This window comes from Tauraco erythrolophus, chromosome 3 (assembly GCF_009769465.1).
Source record: "Tauraco erythrolophus isolate bTauEry1 chromosome 3, bTauEry1.pri, whole genome shotgun sequence".
Taxonomy (NCBI): Eukaryota; Metazoa; Chordata; class Aves; order Musophagiformes; family Musophagidae; genus Tauraco; species Tauraco erythrolophus.
In genome coordinates, this window is record NC_141467.1 from 2,385,243 (window position 1) to 2,404,552 (window position 19,310).

Sequence of the window (19,310 nt, forward strand, 5' to 3'; positions counted from 1 at the left end):
CTGCAGCATTCCCTGTTTTTCCAGCCTGGTACAGCCTTTGTTTTTTTGTCAGAGACACATCTGCAGCAAGAAGCTATCTATGTCATGCTGGATAAGTCTTGTACTTGATAGCATCTTTTATCTTTCAGTAATAATACCTCAGAGAAACGTGTCTTAAAGGTGTTTTGTTCCTCTTTTGTTTTCATTAAATAATAAGTTTAGTAGTGTCTTGGAGCATTGCTGTCCTTTAGCCTAAGGAGGAAGTTAGAAGAACACACTGAATAATGGCCTTACTCAACAGGTATCTTACTCTTTGCTTAAGAGTTTTGTAGATAAAGCTGAAGGTGACTTGACAAGGAGTCCTGTGCTTTGAAAGGACAGCTTTCCTGAACGGCTTTTTTCATCATTGCAATCTTTTGGCCAAATTTCTCTCTCATACTGCTGCTGTCACATTTTTACCTTTCAGCAGCCTTCCTTTACAGAAGAGTTATAAGCCTGTCTGATGCATCTCTGGGAAGACAATATTTAGTCATGGAGAAACTATCTGTTGCAACTATTTCCAAGAAATATAGGAGTTGTCCTGAGCTACTGTACTAAGGTTATCATTGTGACACCACCTAGTTAGGACTCGGAAGTTTGCAAATAGATTTTGAAGAAAGTCTGACTTCATGTATTGAATTGTATTTGCTTTGCTCCCAAACAGACTTTTCCCCTAATGAGAGTCAGATGAACACAGCTGCTCTGCTTGCAGCTTGCATAGAAAGCTTTAAAAGTAATTTTCTGTGCTTTTTCCTTTTTTTCCTTTTTTTTTTTCCCCCTAAAATGGTAAACAAAGCATAAAATTTAGAGGGCAAGAAAGCTGAGGTTAGAAGTTTGCATTTCAACCCAGTATCCTGAGGCCTAGCATAGTTCTGTCAGATCATTTCCACATTCTCCACAAGCAAACTTTACTGAGGGAACATGAGAATTTCCTTTCCATGTGTTGTTGAATCCTATGTGGTGAAAACTTAATACCACGTGTGGGTTCAGAATGTCTTTTTGCATTAGCTTAAAACATCTTGGAAAAGAGCACCTTCATGTTTGTTACTTAGTAACTGCTTCAAGAAAAAAAAAGAAATTAATCCCTGAACAATTTTTTCAGAAGTGGTCTACATTCTTATTTTAAAATGACTAAGTTATCTAGATTTGACTGTTTCAAATTGAGCTGATGAGACCAATATCTCATTCAGCTAAGACTTTGAAGAAGAAAGTTTTTCAATTAAGAAGCAAAGAAGTTCATCCAAAAAAGTTACGTGTTTCCTCTAATGATCAGGTTCTGGAGGACTGAGTTTATTTTCCAAGGTTGGTCCAAGGATTTTGAAACTACATGAAGTCCTTGGACTCTACTTCATGTTTCAGGAAGACAAAACCTCAGTGACAGCTGCTAACTCATCACCTCCTTGGAGCTCCAAGTCAAAAATTCAGCGAAAGCCCATTTTTTGGAGAAGAGTGGTTGGTTTTGACTCGTAGCAAGTTCTGATTGGCTTACTGTGCGTATTTCAGAGTATTAGCATGTGCTAGCCAGCAAAGGTGTGTTACAAAGTTGAACACCTTTTTTCCAAAGCTTGTGATGACAAGCCTTCCATTGAATATGTCGAATTTGCAAAATCTCTCAAGCCTCCATGACTGGTGATGTGGCACTCTCAGTTCGGTTCCTGGTTGAGCATTGGTCTAATGTGGCTTGTATCATTTTTACCATACATTTAAGGTAGCTTCAGGAAAACAATCCTACCATGTTAAGTAACTGTGATCATGGTTTATGTGATAAGCCTTCCCAACAGGACTTTGGTGTGTTCATGCCATCCTTGGCAAACGCATGAACCACTGCTGAAGTCAGCTTGTGGAGACAGTGGTGAGTTCTGCCCTGGGAGTAACAAAACCTGAGGCAAAGGAATAACGAAAGCTATTCCCAAGAGGGGGGAAAAAAAGGTATTAACTAGCAGTGACTATAGGAAAAAGACTTCATTCTCCTCAAGAACAGAGGCCAAGAAACTCAGAGGAATGATTTTTGTTGAAATGCTAAGTTGTATAAATGTTTGGGTGCAGCTACCATGCTTGCTCAAAGCCTCTCTGTTAATGAACAGTCAAGACAACTGCTCGCTTTTGTGGGAAAAAAGCAAATAGTTAAAGTAAACGCAAACCAAAATGTTTTTAAACTCACCTTGTGGGTTCTTGCGTTATATTAACAATTCTAATGACAAATAGTTCAGTGGAGCAGCAAGAGAAAGTATGTCTAAACAGCTTTTTATAGTATGAGTTAGTATGCAAATTGGATGAGGTAAACTACACAGTTCCTTTCCCTTAATTACATTCCAGGTCACTGGCTTACTTTGCTTCAAAAACCAGCAGGAGGCCACTACAAAAACTCGGATTTATGAGTAGGACTTTGAGCAAGACAAACTGGGGCAATCAGAGGAAGCGTTCCACTTTCCTGCCTTGGAGAGGTGGTTCTCCGTCTCACCCCTACTGCCCCTTAAACCTTTGCAGACGTTCCCCTGGTGTTCATAAACCTTCCTCTCATCAGCTAGGCTCAGTGGTGAAACTGAAATACTGATGGCAGTGTCCCTTGAAGCTGAAAGCAGTTGTTGATGACCATGGTTGCCTCTCTCTGGTGTCACCGAGCAATTGATTCCCCAGGTTCTTAGAGAGGTGCTTCTGCTGGTGTTCTCTACTCAGTGCTCCAGCCAGAGAAAGCCTGCTCTTAGGTCCTTCTCCCCGTACGTGCCCAGCCCTGTATGCCCATGACAATAAGCAGTTCCCAGCTCAGTTCTAGCAGAACGGAGATTTGGTTATTTGGGCAGCGATAGCTGTCTGAGCAGCTGTTCTTGGTTTTCATTGGGGAACTGGCACTGGTACGGGGTGGATTTGGCAAACTTGGCCTATTGCCTGATACCCCGAGATGTGTTCCCTAACACCAATTTAGGTTGTGTGAGCAGAGTAATGGACCCGCTCTGGGGACTTAGGCAAGTCCCCTGTGTCCTGCAGAGTGCTGTGAGTTTCATCAGCTGTCGAACAACAGGCTTAATTTAAATTGCTGCTGATAAAGTAATTGTGCCCGATTCCTGTTCTTGGCAGCATCCTTTCTTGGAGGGCCATCTCCTGCTGCGTGCCTTCACACTTAGCATGCTAGCCAGCGTGTGAGCTTCAGTGTTTTCTTCTCTTCCCGCTTGCTTTTGCTTGAGATTGAAGGGAAGCTGTTTTCAAGCACATATTCTTCGTTTTTAGGTTTGTGCATATGCAGAATATGAATGAAACATAGGAGAAAATAAATCTGATTACTTTCTTCATCTTTTACTATTTTTGGTAAAATCATTCCATTGAATAATTTTATGGTGCTTCATCTTAAGTCTCATGGTCCTTTACATAGCTGAATGTGATCTATCTAGCTATCTAGCAATCTTCTACTGCTTAAAACACCTAGAAATTAGAGTATCTGTTAAATCAGTTAACTTGGCAATACTGTATATGAAACTTCCATAAAAAAAACAAACAAAAACAACAAAACAAACCACAAAAATCTCCATCAGTATGAATACTACTGATCTGAAGTATAATAGAACGACATCAGTTAGGAGATTGGCAATGTTTGGCATTTTGTACCCAACACGCTTCCCTCGTGCGAAGTAAGTAGTTTGGTTTTAATTAAAATTAGTGATTGTTTTGCTCCTAACAATAAATTTCACGGAACAATTTTTTGTTTCTGCAGTTTTTTAAATGAAACTAAAGTGCTGACAATTCACAGAGGATTAAAAAACAGTTTGCAAGTATAATATATTCCATTTCTTGCTGGGGTGGAGATGAAGATACTTGGAACATAAATAGATAGTGTTAAAAAAAAAAAAAAGGAAAAAAGAAATCTTCAGGAGTCTCAGTTCTCCCTCAAAGGAGGCTGAGGGGGTAGAGGAATCAAAAAGATAGTATTTTTGGGAAGGATTCTTTTAAAAATCTATCCAGATGCTTTTAAAACTTAATCCTCCAAATGTTTGTGAATGAGAGAGCATCACAAACTTTTCCTGTGGTTTTTCTGGCGATGGCGCTTCGTGCATGTTTTAGAGAGATCAGCCCTAGCAGTGATATCTAAAGAATGCCTTTCTCTTGTGGACGTATTGCTGTGTCCGGTCATGCAGTAGGTCTCTGGAAAGGGGAGGCAAAGGAGGGGATTCTGACCTACCTTCTCTCATTCCTCCTGCCCTACTCAGTTTAGTAAAGCTCTCGGTGAGATAGCACAGGAGAGGACTTCTTGCAATTAGGCTGTGTGGTCATAAAGTCCAGGCCATTTGCGTTTCTCTGCGTGGAGGTGACTTGTGAAATGGCTTTCAGAAAAACAAGCGTGATGTGATCCCGTTCCTTGGTAAGGACCCAGGCGCTTAGGACAGTTGGTCAGTTAGAGTGGGTGCATCAAAATAGACAGCCTGCTTAAATAAAATGTTGCATATTTTAGGTTTTTCCCTTGATTACAGGGTGGAGGGTTCGATACAGTTTTAATGATATTAAGATGTGCTGAACTTTAAAATGATGTGCGTTGGAGGGGAGTGGGTTTGGCTTTATTGGGATGTCTTTCGCTTGGTTTTAGATGCTAGTGTTGGACATGAATGGAGGGTGGAACCATTTCAGCTGCTCTGCTTTTTTCAAAGTAAACAGTTTAAATGTGATGTCTCTGTAGCCACAGTATTTTTTCTGATGGTAGAGAAAGCGTTCATTTTGATGGCAGGAAAATGAAATACTGTTATGATCTGACCACAATCGATATACTTAGACTTTCTTGTGCTGTGTATTATACTGAACACTGGGCAGCTGGACTGCGCTTCTCTCTTAGTATTGAGAGGTCTTGGATTCAAATGCCAGTAAAGAAGGTGTTTGACTTTCAGGATGGAATCCTCAGATATATGTAGGCACTTCAGACTCTTCTGTCAGTGAAAATACCCTGACGAGTAGCCCCAGCTTCAAGTTGATCCTGCCAGTGTTGTACAAAGTACTCATGGTGAGTATTTACAAATCCCTTTCTAAAATTATCATCAACCAGAGTTAAAGTGGTGCTCCGATGAATTTTCAAGTTCCTGGAGTTGTTTTTAGCACACTTACTTTCCTGTCAAAGCTGAATTTGCAAACTTGTTTTGATTTCTCCTAGATAACTTCCTGACTTAAAAGCGGCTTCAGGAGCTCTAAATCAGACTGTGTACTTGTAAAACTGAACCTTTGTACAGGCTTTTTCTCCTCTTGCTATGGGTGTGGAAATTTTCAACATTTTTCTTATAAGCATGTGTAGCACGAAACAAGAAACCTTAGAGTGCAGTCAGCCTTATGAACTAGCACTTGTGATTGTCCTTTCACAGACCGATGGAGTGCTTTGGACAGAAAACTGATGGCTTTGGGGATGACTCAGATGTGTGAGTTGATTTAATTTAAAAAAGGAATGGAAAAAACCACTCTTCTGTTTTTTTTCCCTCTCCTTTGTAATAAAACTGTATGACGTGCACTCCTAGACAATTCCCATATGCTATCCAGTTACTTTTAGTCTCTGTGGTAGAAAAGAGAAGAAACAGTGTCAAACTCGATATCTGTGGCCACGAGATAAATCTTCTCTGTGTCTGTTTCCAGCGGTAGAAAGGCATTGGGAAAATGTCCTCTTTCATGTTTCTTCATGATACGTATCTCTCACTCGCCACTGCTTCCTTCTTCTCACTTCATAAAACCAGCTTTCCTTCCCTTGTCTGTCTTCTTTCTCAGGAACGTGATCCGAAGTGCAGAGTTCTGATACCAGTTGCCTTTTACTGCCGTGTATTTTCGTGTGCTGGCATACAAGTTTAATGTATGTCAACATCATCCAGCCTTTGCCATGTAAGCTTTAAAAAAAAGGCAACACTTGGATCACAGAAGTCAATCTAGAGCAAATCAAAGGGCGAATGTTCTTCAGCAGCAAAACAAGGTTGTGGGCTGTAAGCAGGCAGAAATCAGGGTAGTGAAGCTTTCCAAGGGGAGCTGCCGATCCCGTCTCTCCTTTCCCATCATCCAGGCTTCTGTGTGATTCTTTTGAATCTGCTCTTGCTGATAAGAGAGGTGAAAAGGAAAGGCTGTTAGGGATGTTGTTAGGAACAGTCTCTAGCTACGGAGTCACGGGAGAGAGGAGGAAAGAGGCAACCAGCGAGTCCTCCTGGCTTGTCGCAGCTCTCGTTTTCAGCTGAAGATGTACCCTGTGCCACTTACTGGAGTCAAAGCTGCAAACCAGAAAGGCTCTTGCTTTGACTAGCTATCTGAAAAAAAGGTTTGTATAAACATACTGCATAAAATCACACGCGTGCACAAATATTAGCTGCTGCTAATGTGAGGAAAGCAGCTAAGGTATAGAGACAAAATACAGGAACTAAGCTTACCTTGCAAGTTATGAGTAGGCTGGCTGATATGATGGAGTAAGATTGGTCTATAGGGACATTGCCCAGGCCAGAACTCCTTCCAGTCATACCATGGGAATCTCATGGTAATGAAGCTGAATTTGAAATGGTTAGCGTTAAAGGCTGACAGATAATTCTCTCTGACTAATGTGCTCATGTTGTTTTTTCTAGGTTTTGTATTTTTCTCTCTTTGTGCAACTTAAAGCAGTCACTCATTTTTTACCTACTAGTTCCTTATTTTTTAATTTTATTTATTAGGTAATGCAGCTTTTGATTGTAGGTGTTGGCAATTCCAAATTCATCATTCTGGCCACCTTCCTACAGTGCTGAACTTCGGAGGGGCTTGACCAGATGACATATACATCTTTAAATATTGTGCTTCATGTCACAATTATTTGGGATTTTTGTAAACTAGACCTAATTGAGATGTGCTAGTAATAGCCTTGCAATACTGTACAGAATTGTTTTGACATAAGCTGCTTACCAGTTGGGTCTGATGATAAAACTTGGGTTTAGATTTTGATCTATGCAATAATGCAGGTACAGTTATCTATTGTAGGAAGTGTCATACTTAAAGTGCTTTACCTTTAAAAGGATTTAGCTTACCACATGCTTTTAGATATGTTGTAGAATACCTGACTTGTTTCTTCTGATGAAAGATCAAGGAGAAAATCATTGTACTTGGAACTCGAATACATTTAATGCATAAAACAGTTTAGTCATCTTGCGATGGGTGGAATTTTAGTCTAGAATACATTGAAAGATGACTTTTTTGTTATACATGAAGTTCATATGAAACAATCCTTGACCTAGTGTGCGTATTGGTTCCTCTGTAGCTTTTTTTAAACGTTTGACTAGCCGCGTCTCCATCCTCAGAACGAGGCAAGTAGATGCAGGGCTGTGTGGGGGTTTGCTCAACTTTTGCTGGTAAGGAGCACAGGTTTCTAACTTTCTGTCATAGTACTAAGACATACAGATGAAGTTCTGCCAGGGGCTGTCATTGTTCCTTCTCAGAGGAGTGTGCGTTCAAGTAGTTATTTCGAGCTTACATTGCTGTTCTTCATGTTGAGCATCTAACGCTGATAAAACCTGAAAGCCGCTGTTAACTTCAGTGGAGTCATCAGTGCAATTTTGCTTTTGAATTCCATCAAGACTCCAGCTTTGCCTAAAACAGTTGGTTAGCTCAGAGCTTTTGCCAATACAGCAATTGCTTTAGACAGGGTAAGTATCCTTTGGGATGCCGAGGATTTTACTGTGCTTGTGGCTTTATTGTGCATGGGGAGTATAACAACTGGAATTCAATTTTGCATGACTTCACAAAAATAAATGTACGTTTCCAGCATTCTGTTGAGCTGTGCTTTAGGAGGCTGAGTTGGGGATAAAGGGCAAAGGTCAGTCCAGCAGTCATTGAGTCCCATCCTATAGAAGCTGTACATGCTCTTATGCAAGTCGTGGTAGTACTGGATTTATAAGTTTGTAAGGCTTAGCTTTTTGTCCTTGTCTGTTCAATTTTCACCTCTTTAATATCAATGCATACAACTGTGAAGCTGTTCAGAATGTTGAGTTTCCTGAGGCCGTCTTAATAAGGGATAATTTGAAATGTGTTGCTAAAATATTTTTTTAAAGAAATACATGTAAGGAGTGTGATCATATACTGGCACGAATCTTCTCAGTATAGGAGTAATTCTGTTTTAAATTTACTTTGAGCAAAAATACTTGGTAGAAGATCTCACTAAAGAACTTCTTCAGTACCTTCCTTAAATGAATCCTAAGTTGAAGATGAGAAAGTTGTTTTAGATAGTACTTCTTGGAAGCTGCTAGACCAACGTGCAGCTTTTTACAACTTTGTTAAAGCACAGGAGGAAGATGACGTTTTTTCTTGATGGTTCCTTCTCAGGATATTTCGGTTATTTTTCCTTGCAGAAGTAGCATGTGGTGCTTTCCTGAAGAAGTTGGTATTGAGTTTTGCTACTGATGAGCAGGTGACTCTCTCCTCTTTATGAGCTTTCTTCAAAATTAAATATATGGATGTAACAACAGAATTCAGCCTGCACCCCATTGTATTTCTAATGCAAACAGAAATGGAGACATCAAGGACGCCTTGAGAGCTTCATTGCTTTGCCAAAATAAAAAGACCTGCTTGCATATAACTTGCTTGAATTTCCTGCAGACAAGCGAGATGGATGGGGATGGGTAGGGCTGAGAGTTTGAATGTGAAGGATCTGTGTTTCGTCTGCAGGGAAGGGTGGGATGAAGCGTTTAAGAACAGGTGGGTTTTCCGTTTCTTTGAGGGAGGTTGGGTTGTGTTTTTGTGGTTTTGCTTATGCATGCTGTGCTTGGCTATAAAACCTGTCAAAATACATTGGAGCAGCTAGATGTGGAATTCTCTCCTTACAGTCGGAACAATTGGATTCCAAGGCTTTGGGTTTGCAGCATCTACACAGTAATCCGGATGAACTTCCACTGTGCTTGCTTGCTTTTGATTGCGAGTAGCATCCTGTTCACCCCTGTATGTCCTGCTTTAGCCTGTTGCCTTTATGAAGTCGTCCTGGTGTAGAAGTTGTGCTGGTTAACAATGACTCTTAAATGAATTCTGCTGGATCACTGTTAGGTTCTTCTTCAGCAGCTTTTGGCTTAGGCAGGTTGGTATTTAGCTTTTGACAGTAAAGCTCTTGCAACCATTTTCCTCTGATAAATATGTAACACTTGACAGAAATGCTTTTCAAAAAAAAGTCACTTTTGTTAGATTTTGCCTATGGTTTTAGGGCTCCTGTGTGGCGAGTCTTGTGAGAACAAGTTACAGGGAATGATCAAGTGAACAAACATTGAACTCTGTGGGGAAAAAGAGAGAGATGTTTTCTACGTTATAAAATTCATACAAACCTTTCCTCCAGTGAGGATTTAATGTAAGTGGAAGGCAGGATTATTGCTATAAAACTAGTAACCATGTTTTATTGTATCATATAGCGATAATGCTTGTGTGTAAGGATCATCTTCCTGTAAAGTAGGAATATGTTTCACAAAGACTAAAGGCCTGTCTGTCTTCTACTCTGCCAGTTTTGTCTCGTAGTGAATGTTCCTTTAAAAAAAAAAGACGAATTAACACAGTTGAGTAAAATCCAGCATTTGTGGTCTGCTTTGGTTTCTCAGGTGAAAAGGCAGCAGCCTTCAAGTAGTAGAGCTTGAACTGCTAATTCCTAAAAGAAACTTAACCACCTCAGAGATTTCCCCAGCCCCCATATTAATACAGAGTGCAGCAAAATGAGGCGTATAATGAGTAAAGTCTATGCTAATAGTTACATGCCCATAAGAACGGCATAATGGTGACTGAGTCCCTCTTCCACAGAGCAGTACGGAATCAATTGCCAGCCTTGTGTTAAATCATAGAGGAATTTTTAAGAGTCTAAGTAGATTTGAGTGAAAAAATTCAACTGCTGGTTTTGGAATGGTTTGCCAGGTCGAATTTTTATAGATATATGAGCATTCTTGGTTGGTTGCTGGTAGAGACTGAGGTGAATCCTTGGTCTTAGCTAAATATAAAACCTGCTAAATCTGTGCCTTTGTTGCGAAATTATGACGGTGTGGACCTTCACAAGGAAAAATACTTCAGTAAGCATGCAACTGTAAGTAGGCTTTCTTCATAAGTTTAAAATAAAAATGAGAGCAGAACAGTAGTTTCAGAGTTTTTACTTGTGCTTTTCTGCTTCCTTTGCTGCCCTCCTTTTTTTTAATCTAACTTGCTGCTTTATTTTTGTACATCTCGTTGCGCTGGGCCTTGCCTGAAGTCATCACCGCTGTCCTTAGTTTGACAAGAACGCAAGGGGAAGCAGCCTTAAATGACTGAGAAGCTTCAAAAACGTTGCAGGCAGTAGCTTGACCTGTATTTAATGAAAAGGTTTGGGCAAAAGTAGAAATCTGCAGAACGATCTGGCAGAAAGGGCTCAGCGACGGCTGTTGTGGCATGATTTCCCAAAGGGTGGGCAAGGACACTCCAGGGCTTTTGGTGTTTTGAGCTAATGGAGGCCTCTTGGTGCTTGAGTTTAGGCAAGGTGGGCATGAAGTGTTCGTGATTTTTGGTTCAGAGGGATGGTGGGGACGGTGCTCCATATGTGAATCAAGAAGCTGCCACCCACGCCGCTGATTTCACCTGGTCAACGAGGAGACAGTCTGGTTTTCCGTAGTGTCTTCAGACCAAAGTCTTCAAAACTGACTGGTGGTTTTCAGATTTTTTTTTCTAATATTTTTTTAAATCTCCAATACGTACAAGACTCTATGTTCACAGAGTGTTAGCATGTGAAATATCTTCCTTCGGAAACGGCTTGCTGGAAGCCGTGGGTGGGTTTAATCACGTCCTCTCCAGCAGCAGCCACCGTGTTATGGCTCTGGCCCCACTGCGTGCCCTTCCTCAGCCTTCCTCCCCGCACTGAGCCCTCTCCACCGAAAAAAGAAACACAAGGAATTGCAGCAGCCCGTTTCGCCTGGAAGGGCTTAGGGACAGCTTGCAGCAGGCAGCTGATGCAGCTGGGTTGATGCAAGGCTGGCCTCGGCAGATGAGGATGACCACCTCTGTGGCTTGCCCAGCTGTAACAGGAAAAGGACATCCCTAAATTAGGCACTTGGAGTCATTCAGTCGCTTCTGAAAAGCCTCAAACTTACGGTGTTATTCCTACTACTGAATAACTAAGCTGCTCTTGCCACTGGCGAGCACCCGGGACGGCTCAGGGCGGACAGTCTTTCCAGCTGGCCGGGCTGGCTGCGCCACGCAAGTCTCGGAGAATTTTCAGTTTTCGTTCCGTCAGACCAATATTAGTCATAAAAATAAGACCCGCTGCACAGAAGTGAACGTGTTTCTTATGTCAACACTTTTCCCCGCTCTTATTTTGGTAGTGTCTTAAATCGTTCTTTAGTGGCAGGCGTTATTGGCTGTACTTTTCAAACAGGGGGGAATAATAAGTACTTGCAACTTAATCAGCCGTATAGCTGCAGAGAGGGTTTTTTTTCCTGAGTACTTTTATGTCCCGTAATGAGCTGGTATTTTATAACTTCTGATGGTAATGTGTTCCATATGCCTTCCATCACTAGGATAAAGAGCTTTACTCCAGAATCCAAAGCGAGTGGCTGTGGGTATTTATTTAATAAGGTTTGAAGTCTTTGCACTGGGCGGGACGTCAGTGTGTTGCATATCCAGAGCTTCCTCAGGCTGCTCATGGTGAGGTCTTAGTTCTTTAACATCATGGAAAGATCACTGGTGTCCCAGCCATGCTTCCCACGAAGCAGGGTAGGGTTCGTGGTTCCAACAACAGTCCTGCTGTTTCAGTCAAATTCCCTGCTTTTTTTCCGTCCTTGTTCTAAATGCCGTTAGTTTTCCTCCAGGACTTGGGACGAGCTAAAACTGAGAGGAAATCAACCATGAATGTCAAGATAGCCAAATGAGTGGTCTGCTCATAATTCCTTGAGGCATCTCCTCTAATGCCTCACATAGAAGAAGAGTCCTGTTGTGGGGATGCTTAGGAGTTGCTGTAGTCTTGGAGTCCTGAGAGGAATGAAAAATAATCTTTTTATGGTTTCTTGCTAAAATACTCAAACTACTCTGGTTGGACTTAGCATTTGAAAAAACATTTTCTGGTATGTGACTCTTCTAGATATTCTGGCATATTCGCCTCCCCTCTGATCGAGGCAACAATAATTATCTTACAAGTTTTTGGCAGGATTCAAATTTGTTTCAAGTCACAGAGGATCATCGTTACCATTTTTATCTGCACGACTGTTGGCTTCAGTATAGTATCGCTCCCTTTGGGTATAGTTAAAACTGAAGAAAAATCTGAATATGAATCTTGTGCTGTCTTCTGAATCTCAAATGGGAGGTCTGCGAGACAGATCGGGGAAGGTAATTTCAGAACTGCTGATGCTTTTACTGAAAACAGTGCTTTCACTGGCACCTCAAAACCAACTGATTTTTGGTGCTGATGCTACTGTTACCCCGTGGTTTGTGGTCTTTGATCCTTAGCTTAAAAGCATCCTGGTGAAGTCTGAATTGCCCCATCCCTCCTGTAAACTTGGAAGAAAAAGGTCGTTTGCCTTCTCATTTGATTATTTTCCAGGCTGTAGAAAAGGCAGGTGTGCTTCCAAGCCCTTCCCTTCTCCTCCGCTCCCCAGCGTGTCAGGGATGAGCCCTCCCGCAGGAGCTGCGCCGTCGGGCGGTGGGAGACGCTGTGCCTGCTGCTTTTCCTCCCTAAATGGAGGAGCAGCCAGCGTTAGGGTCCCTTCACGCTGTTTCCAAGTCCCAGCCTTCCTCTGTTGTGGCGGAGCTCGCTGTCATTTAAACTTTCCCTGCTTTTACGCTCGCCTGGGAGCAAATGTCTGAGCTCTTCAAAGCTGCGGTCTGTCCAAGCTTATCTTTCAGTAGGCGAGACTGCTTCTTGGCACATGGCTTTTGCTCCCAGTTGCCTGTGAAACTTCTGTGGATTTAGGGATCTGCTTCCTCCACGACTGGTTGGCATGTCCTTGAATAGCCTCTGCTTAAAATTGAAATAAGCCAGCGACTTTTGACTCTCTTTTTTCCTTCCCCCGCTTGCATGGTGATGGAACACTGTGATACTATCCAGTCTCAACGATTACAGCCCTTTAGCAGGAAGAAAACTGAATGATATGTGAGCAGATTGCATCTCGGGCAACGACATGTGATCCAATATTAAACACGGGTTTGGCAAGTTATGGAATCATGGAAGAGCCCAGGTTGGAAGGCACCTCGAAAGATCATCTGGTCCAACCAGATGGTTGGTTATGTAGTGAAGGAGACAAGAATAGGAAGAGAGAAACCATTTCCTTTAATGAAACAGTGTTTTATTTCTGTATGTTCTCCTCAGGAACCTTCTAGCTTTCACGTAGCAAAGGGTAGTACTTGCTGGGAAAAAACACCTTAAATCTTTAGAGTTTGAAGGGGCTGGTTTGAATTTTTTTTTTATATTCATAGGAGTAACTGAAGATTCTTACCTTGGTAATTTTCCCATCAAATCTGAAGTTTGAGAGAACATAAAATTCGTACCTAGCATGAATGCCTCTAGTGATAGCTCTGTTCTAGCTTTTCTAGTAAACATTTACTGGTGATCCTAATTGTTACTGTGACTTGCAGCTTACAACCCCTGTGAATTTATATGAAATTTGAAGAACTGCCTTTTAGAGACTTGTGGTTAGTTTTACAGGTCCAGCTGTGCCTAACTTCATGTAGCTAGTCCAAGAGAGTCTGCTCTTAGGAAGCAGGTTTCTCAGGCTTCTGATTTTTTTTTTTTAATTTTTTTTTTCCCCTGTAACCTTTCTGAAGACTTAATTTTTCAGCAGCCTTTGTGAAGTGTGGACACCCAGTGTGGCAGTCGTTTTCCCACTAGCCGAGGTTACTTCTCCATTGCTCCTGAATGCTGTCGTGTTTCCTGCCAAGCCTCTCGGCTGCAGCACGATAGCGGGAGCTCGTCCTCTTTGTTATCCACCGTAATCCCAAAGAACTTGAGGTTTGATGTTTTCCCAGACACAAGTCTGCCCGTATTAAGTGTGGATTATGTCCTTTGTTCCTGGGTGAGTAAATTGCGTTCAGCTGTATTAAAATGCGTGCCATTAATGGCCATTAAAAACCCAGTGAACTTGGCTTCCCGAGGGACTGAGGTGGTGCTTTGCAGTCCTGAGGGGTTCAGTCATTTTTGAGGTGAAACTGCCCTCACCCCAGCAACTATTCCTGATACAACCATACTGTTAACACTTCCCAAGCACTTTTTACTCCGTTACAGAGATGCTACTGTTTCTCTCTGTGGTTAATTCTTTAATCGATGCTTTGTGGCATGGAGTCCATCGCTCTGCATAGGCTAGGTAAATTATCAGTTACTTTAGCAACCACATTTTTCATATTGCAAATGTAAAGTTTGATTCAGCTTTTAAGTTTAATTAAAGTTGAGTTTCTCTATTTTACTCACATGCCCCATCAGTTTTTCTATAGCTTTGCATAGAATGGATGTCCCCTGTTCCCCTCTGTTCTGTTGGACCAAATGTTTATCCACAGCTTCTGTTGTTGGATTTGAATTTGCCTTGGCAGGGAAATTACTGCTTTCTTGGGGCACCTATTTTTGTATTGGATGCCGATACCCTCTGGGCATTAAAGTTTCAGTCTTTTAGCTTCAAGCAACAGTGATGTTCCTGCAGATCCAAACTGGCAGACATGGGTAGCCTAAACACTAGTGTTTATTAGAGCAGAGCAAGGCTTGAGGGTAACTGTGCCAAGTCTTGGCTCATTAAACCGGCAGGAAGATGCAAGAAGGCTGCTTTTAAAAGATAAGGGCAAGAATTGGCACAGAGTAGGCGGGGGTGAGAGAGCAGCAGTGGGTAGGCCATGTGGTAGGTGTCTTCTATCTTTCCATAGATAATTTGAAGGCAAGAGCAAACTCATTGAGACAAATGAGCTGTCATACTAGCAGGAGTAATAGCAAGTTGGAGTAACAGAGTGCTGCACTTGTCACTGCTACCGTTTAATTGGCACTGGTCTGAAATACCAGGGTTGGGAGATAGGATCAACTCTCTGCTTTTCTAGAGTTCTAACTAGGTATTAATTCCTTGATTTTTAAGAATTTTGGCAAAGATTTGTGTAGGAAAAGAAGTAGTTTCCTCATCTTTTATCATGATGGGGAAGCTACTAGGAATTAGTGTAGCCTTTGGCTCTTCTATCCAGGGGAGCTCCCTTCCAAAGTTTCACCAACATTGGTATTCCAAAAATTTCAACTGTTTTAACTTGAACGTGATTACCTTTTGTCTCTGTTTGCAGAAGACTTAGCATATTTGGACGACTCAGATCTGGGCTGGGGTGTTTAAGGTTCATGTGATAACTTGATGTGGAAAAATACTTCAGATGAGAATGAGCAAATTTGCTTCTTCCTGTTTATCACCTAAAAAACGTGATCCTGTAAGAGCAGAGGCAAGAGATGCTTGTCTTGGTGTTGCCATCATTAATGATGGTTTCTATAGAATAGAATTAATAGATTAGATTAGTAGAATCTGAGCCATTTGAAGTCATTTAACAGATTTAGTCTAATTGGTAGTCTTGCTAATAATCTGAATTATTATAAATAGCTAATTCATTGCAGTACAGACAAAAGAACTTCACTCTTTCCAAAGCCCTACTCAGACTGAAGCAGGATCTTTGAGTGGTTTCATCTAGGCTGCATCTGTGCACATTGTGGCTGAGCGTGCTACCTCTGCTGCGGGGTTTGGACTGGAAAGAGTAGGAGCTGTATTCTTTGGGAAGCTATTGAAGTTGTTCAAACCAGGACCTTACGGATGCCGAGAAAAGACATGGCAGTGCAAAGGTGTGGGTCAGCATGCAGTACATCATCCCCTTTTGCAGTTACCAAACAGTCAATGTGTACTTAACAGCAATCGATTACTTACTGTTGAGGAGGAACGTTTGGTTCCCAGGAACCATAGAGAAGACTGGTAGAATCATAGAATGGTTTAGGTTGGAAGAGACCTCAAAGATCATCTAGTTCCAACCCCCCTGCCAAGGGCAGGGACACCCTCCACTACACCAGGTTGCTCAAAGCCTCATCCAACCTGGTCTTGAACACTTCCAGGGATGGGGCAGCCACAGCTTCTCTGGGCAGCCTGTTCCAGTGCCTCACCACCCTCTGAGTGAAAAATTTCTTCCTTATATCCAATCTAAATCTCCCCTCTTTCAGTTTAAATCCATTGCCCCTTGTCCTATCACTACACGCCCTTGTAAAAAGTCCCTCCCCAGCTTTCCTGTAGGCCCCCTTCCAGAGACTGCTATCAGATCACCCCGGAGCCTTCCCTTCTCCAGGCTGAACAGCCCCAACTCTCTCAGCCTGTCTTCATAGCAGAGGTGTTTCAGCCTCGGATCATCTTCCTGGCCCTCCTCTGGACCTGCTCCAACAGCTTCATGTCCTTCTTGTGCTGGGACTCCAGAGGTGAACACAGTATTCCAGGTGGGGTTTCACAAGAGCAGTGGTACCATTGGTGCCATTAATTGGTACTTCTGTGACTATTGCAGGTTACTTAATGTGCTGCAAGACCATGGTCTGCTCTCTGTGATACCAACCTGTCATGTACTTCTGCCTATGAAAGAAGCCTTTACTGAAGCTGATACCAAATTACCTGCCGGCATGGTTTTGAAGCTGTTTGATTTGTCGTGCTGTGGTCTGTAGCTTGAAAACTCGCAGATAAAAATCTCAGGATGGCTTGAATGAAAGAGGCGAAGATTTTCTGTGATTAAGTGGATGCTTTTGTTTCTATTTCAGGAAAGCCCCACAGCATTGGCAGCTCCGAACGGATTCAGCTCTCAGGAATGTACAATGTTCGAAAAGGGAAAATACATTTGCCAGTCAACAGATGGACAAGACGCCAAGCTATCCTTTGTGGAACATGCCTAATTGTCTCATCAGTAAAAGAAAGCCAGACTGGAAAGATGCATGTCCTCCCTTTAATTGGTGGAAAAGTAAGATATTTTATTTTATGTGTTTGCTTGCTTAACCCCTATCTCTTTACGTAGAGAAAATTGCATTTAATTATGATGATTCCTAGCCCCCCAAAAGCTCGTTTCTGTAAATGAGGTTATCAAAGAATATAAATTACTTTTGATTACGGTCAGATCATACTTAACAATTTATGACGTTTGGATTAAAATGCTAAAGAAAAGTGAGGGAAACACGTTCATTTTCCTTTTCCCGTGTGCAGTGTTAAATGTTTTACGGGTGCAATAATATACAGCCAAAGGATACGCGCACCTGTATCATGTATGATCTGTACCATGCTTCTTCATCCAGTTTTATCCATACTGGGTTACGGTAAGATTTGAAAACTAACCAATAAGGGCATGGGCTTATTTTCAACATAGGGGGTTTTTTGAGTGCTCAGCATTGTATGAGTAGTGTTGTAAAGTAAGGTAACAGCAACAAACATTTTTACTTGTGAAAAGCTGAAACTGGACATTTTCCTTGATTTATTACCTCTGAAATGCAAGAGGTCCAGTCTGAACACAAGGAAATGTGGTGGTTTTTTTTTTTTTTTTTATTTCACTGTGAGAGGGAATGACCACGCACTGGCACAGATTGCCCAAACAAGTTGTGGAGTCTTCCTCCTTGGAGATATTCAGAAGCCATTTGGACAGAGTCCTGGTCAAACAGCTGTAGGTGGCCCTGCTTGAGTAGGAGAGTTGGACCAGATGATCTCCAGAGGTCCCTTCCCACCTCAACCATTCTGTGATTTTTGTGAAACTTTAGTGAAGACACTAAGATTACAACATTACTATTTTGGCCTAAACAGTGTTTCAGAACGCTGTTGTTGGCTTGATTAGCCTGGATAATGGGAAGGAGTCATTAGCTTGAGGATGATTTACACCTGAAATAATGCTCTTTTACCTTGCATATTGATAAGTTTCGTTAAGAGTCATCGGGAGAGGAAACAAGCTTCACAATGTTTTACATGCAGCCTAAAGTTGTTTCATTAATATTCTATACTAGCAATGTGGAAAGTAGTCCTGTCTTCTAGGAGCTGTTTTTCCTATCTCCTTTCTTGATTCTTCAACTTTTCCGTGGAGGTGCTGGAGTAGAGACATTTTCCTTTTTCAGCAGCAGTGGGTGAACTCTGACAGTGAATTGTATTCCTGGCTGTATGTAGTACACTCGAGAGGACAGGATTCAGGTCCCATTGGCCTTCTCTTTGAGATTAAAAAGATTATTTTTTTTTTTAAGTTCAAGAAGGAAAGAGATTGTATATCTTTTTTTTTTAAAAATTACTTACATGGAATTTCTAATTTTTTGCACAGAAATGCCTTGTGTAACATCAAACATGCCAACTATGTTAGGCAGAAAGTTGACAACAAATTTCAGAAGAACAGGAGAACCAAGCTGAGAAAAATGTACTGAGGGCTTCTGCTGACAAAGCTTGGGAGGAGGATGCTTGGCACAGAACTAAATGTTTTTTTAAATTATTGCTCAAAAAAATATTCTTCCTCAACCCCATAAATACTGTGCACTTCCTGGTTTGCAAAGGCTTTCCAGAATGCAGTGCTGAGACATTGAGACCAGAAGTTGTGTGGGACTTCTCGTGTATGGTAGCAGAATGATGTATTCTGGGTGTTTTTTAGCAAGTTGAGAAATGCCAAAGAATTTAATTGGGCTGTAAGAGAAGCATTTTGCTAATCCTGTTTTTAATAACCAGGAATTTAAATTGGGCTTCTTTAGGTTGTATAAAGACAGACTTAAACGTATTTCACTGGGAAATCTTTTACGGTGCTCAGTCTCTCTTAAAATGTTGACGTTCTTGGTGTTTTTCTCCTTTGGTTCCTTCGTCCTTCTGTTCTCATTCCTTGCTTGTGTAGATTTCATGAATTTTTGACAGCCAGGATCCAGCTTGAGTGCTTGAGAGGCTTAGTCCAACTCTACTTGAAGAGCTCCTCTTGGGTGCACTTTGACTTTGCCCTGGGGAGTTCTGCAAAGAGACTTTTGATTCTTGTTCACTAACAATTCTGTATCTCTGCTGTAGGTGGAAGAAGTGAAAAAGCACCAGCACTGTTTAGCATTTAGCTCCTCTGGACCTCAAAGCCAGACCTACTACATTTGTTTTGATAACTTCACTGAATATTTGCGATGGCTTCGACAAGCATCAAAGGTGAGAATAGTGCTAGTTTCTGCCTAAATGGGATGTTCGTAGTGTTTCCCCAGTTCTGTCTTCTCCGTGCACCAATATAGTCCCTCTTCTGGGTTCATTGTCATGGACTGCTGCTGCTGATAGCATTACACGAGAAACCTTGGTTTGAGATGTCTTGGTAGCAAGCAATAGGGAAGTGAATTTTTCCGCTGAGGCTTCTTTCTACCACGATCGTGTGAGCAAAGTGCTGTGCTGGACTTT

General features: G+C 41.7%; 1 protein-coding gene across 1 annotated transcript in view; it reads left to right on the plus strand.

Annotated features, from left to right (window-relative positions):
* Positions 1–19,310, plus strand: part of PHLPP1 (PH domain and leucine rich repeat protein phosphatase 1) — a 146,386-nt gene that overhangs the window by 62,959 nt on the left and 64,117 nt on the right. Inside the window, exons 2-3 of the mRNA XM_086608960.1 lie at positions 16,700–16,896; positions 18,945–19,070. Coding sequence (XP_086465086.1) covers positions 16,700–16,896; positions 18,945–19,070 — 323 coding nt within the window. The remainder of the gene's footprint in view (positions 1–16,699; positions 16,897–18,944; positions 19,071–19,310) is intronic.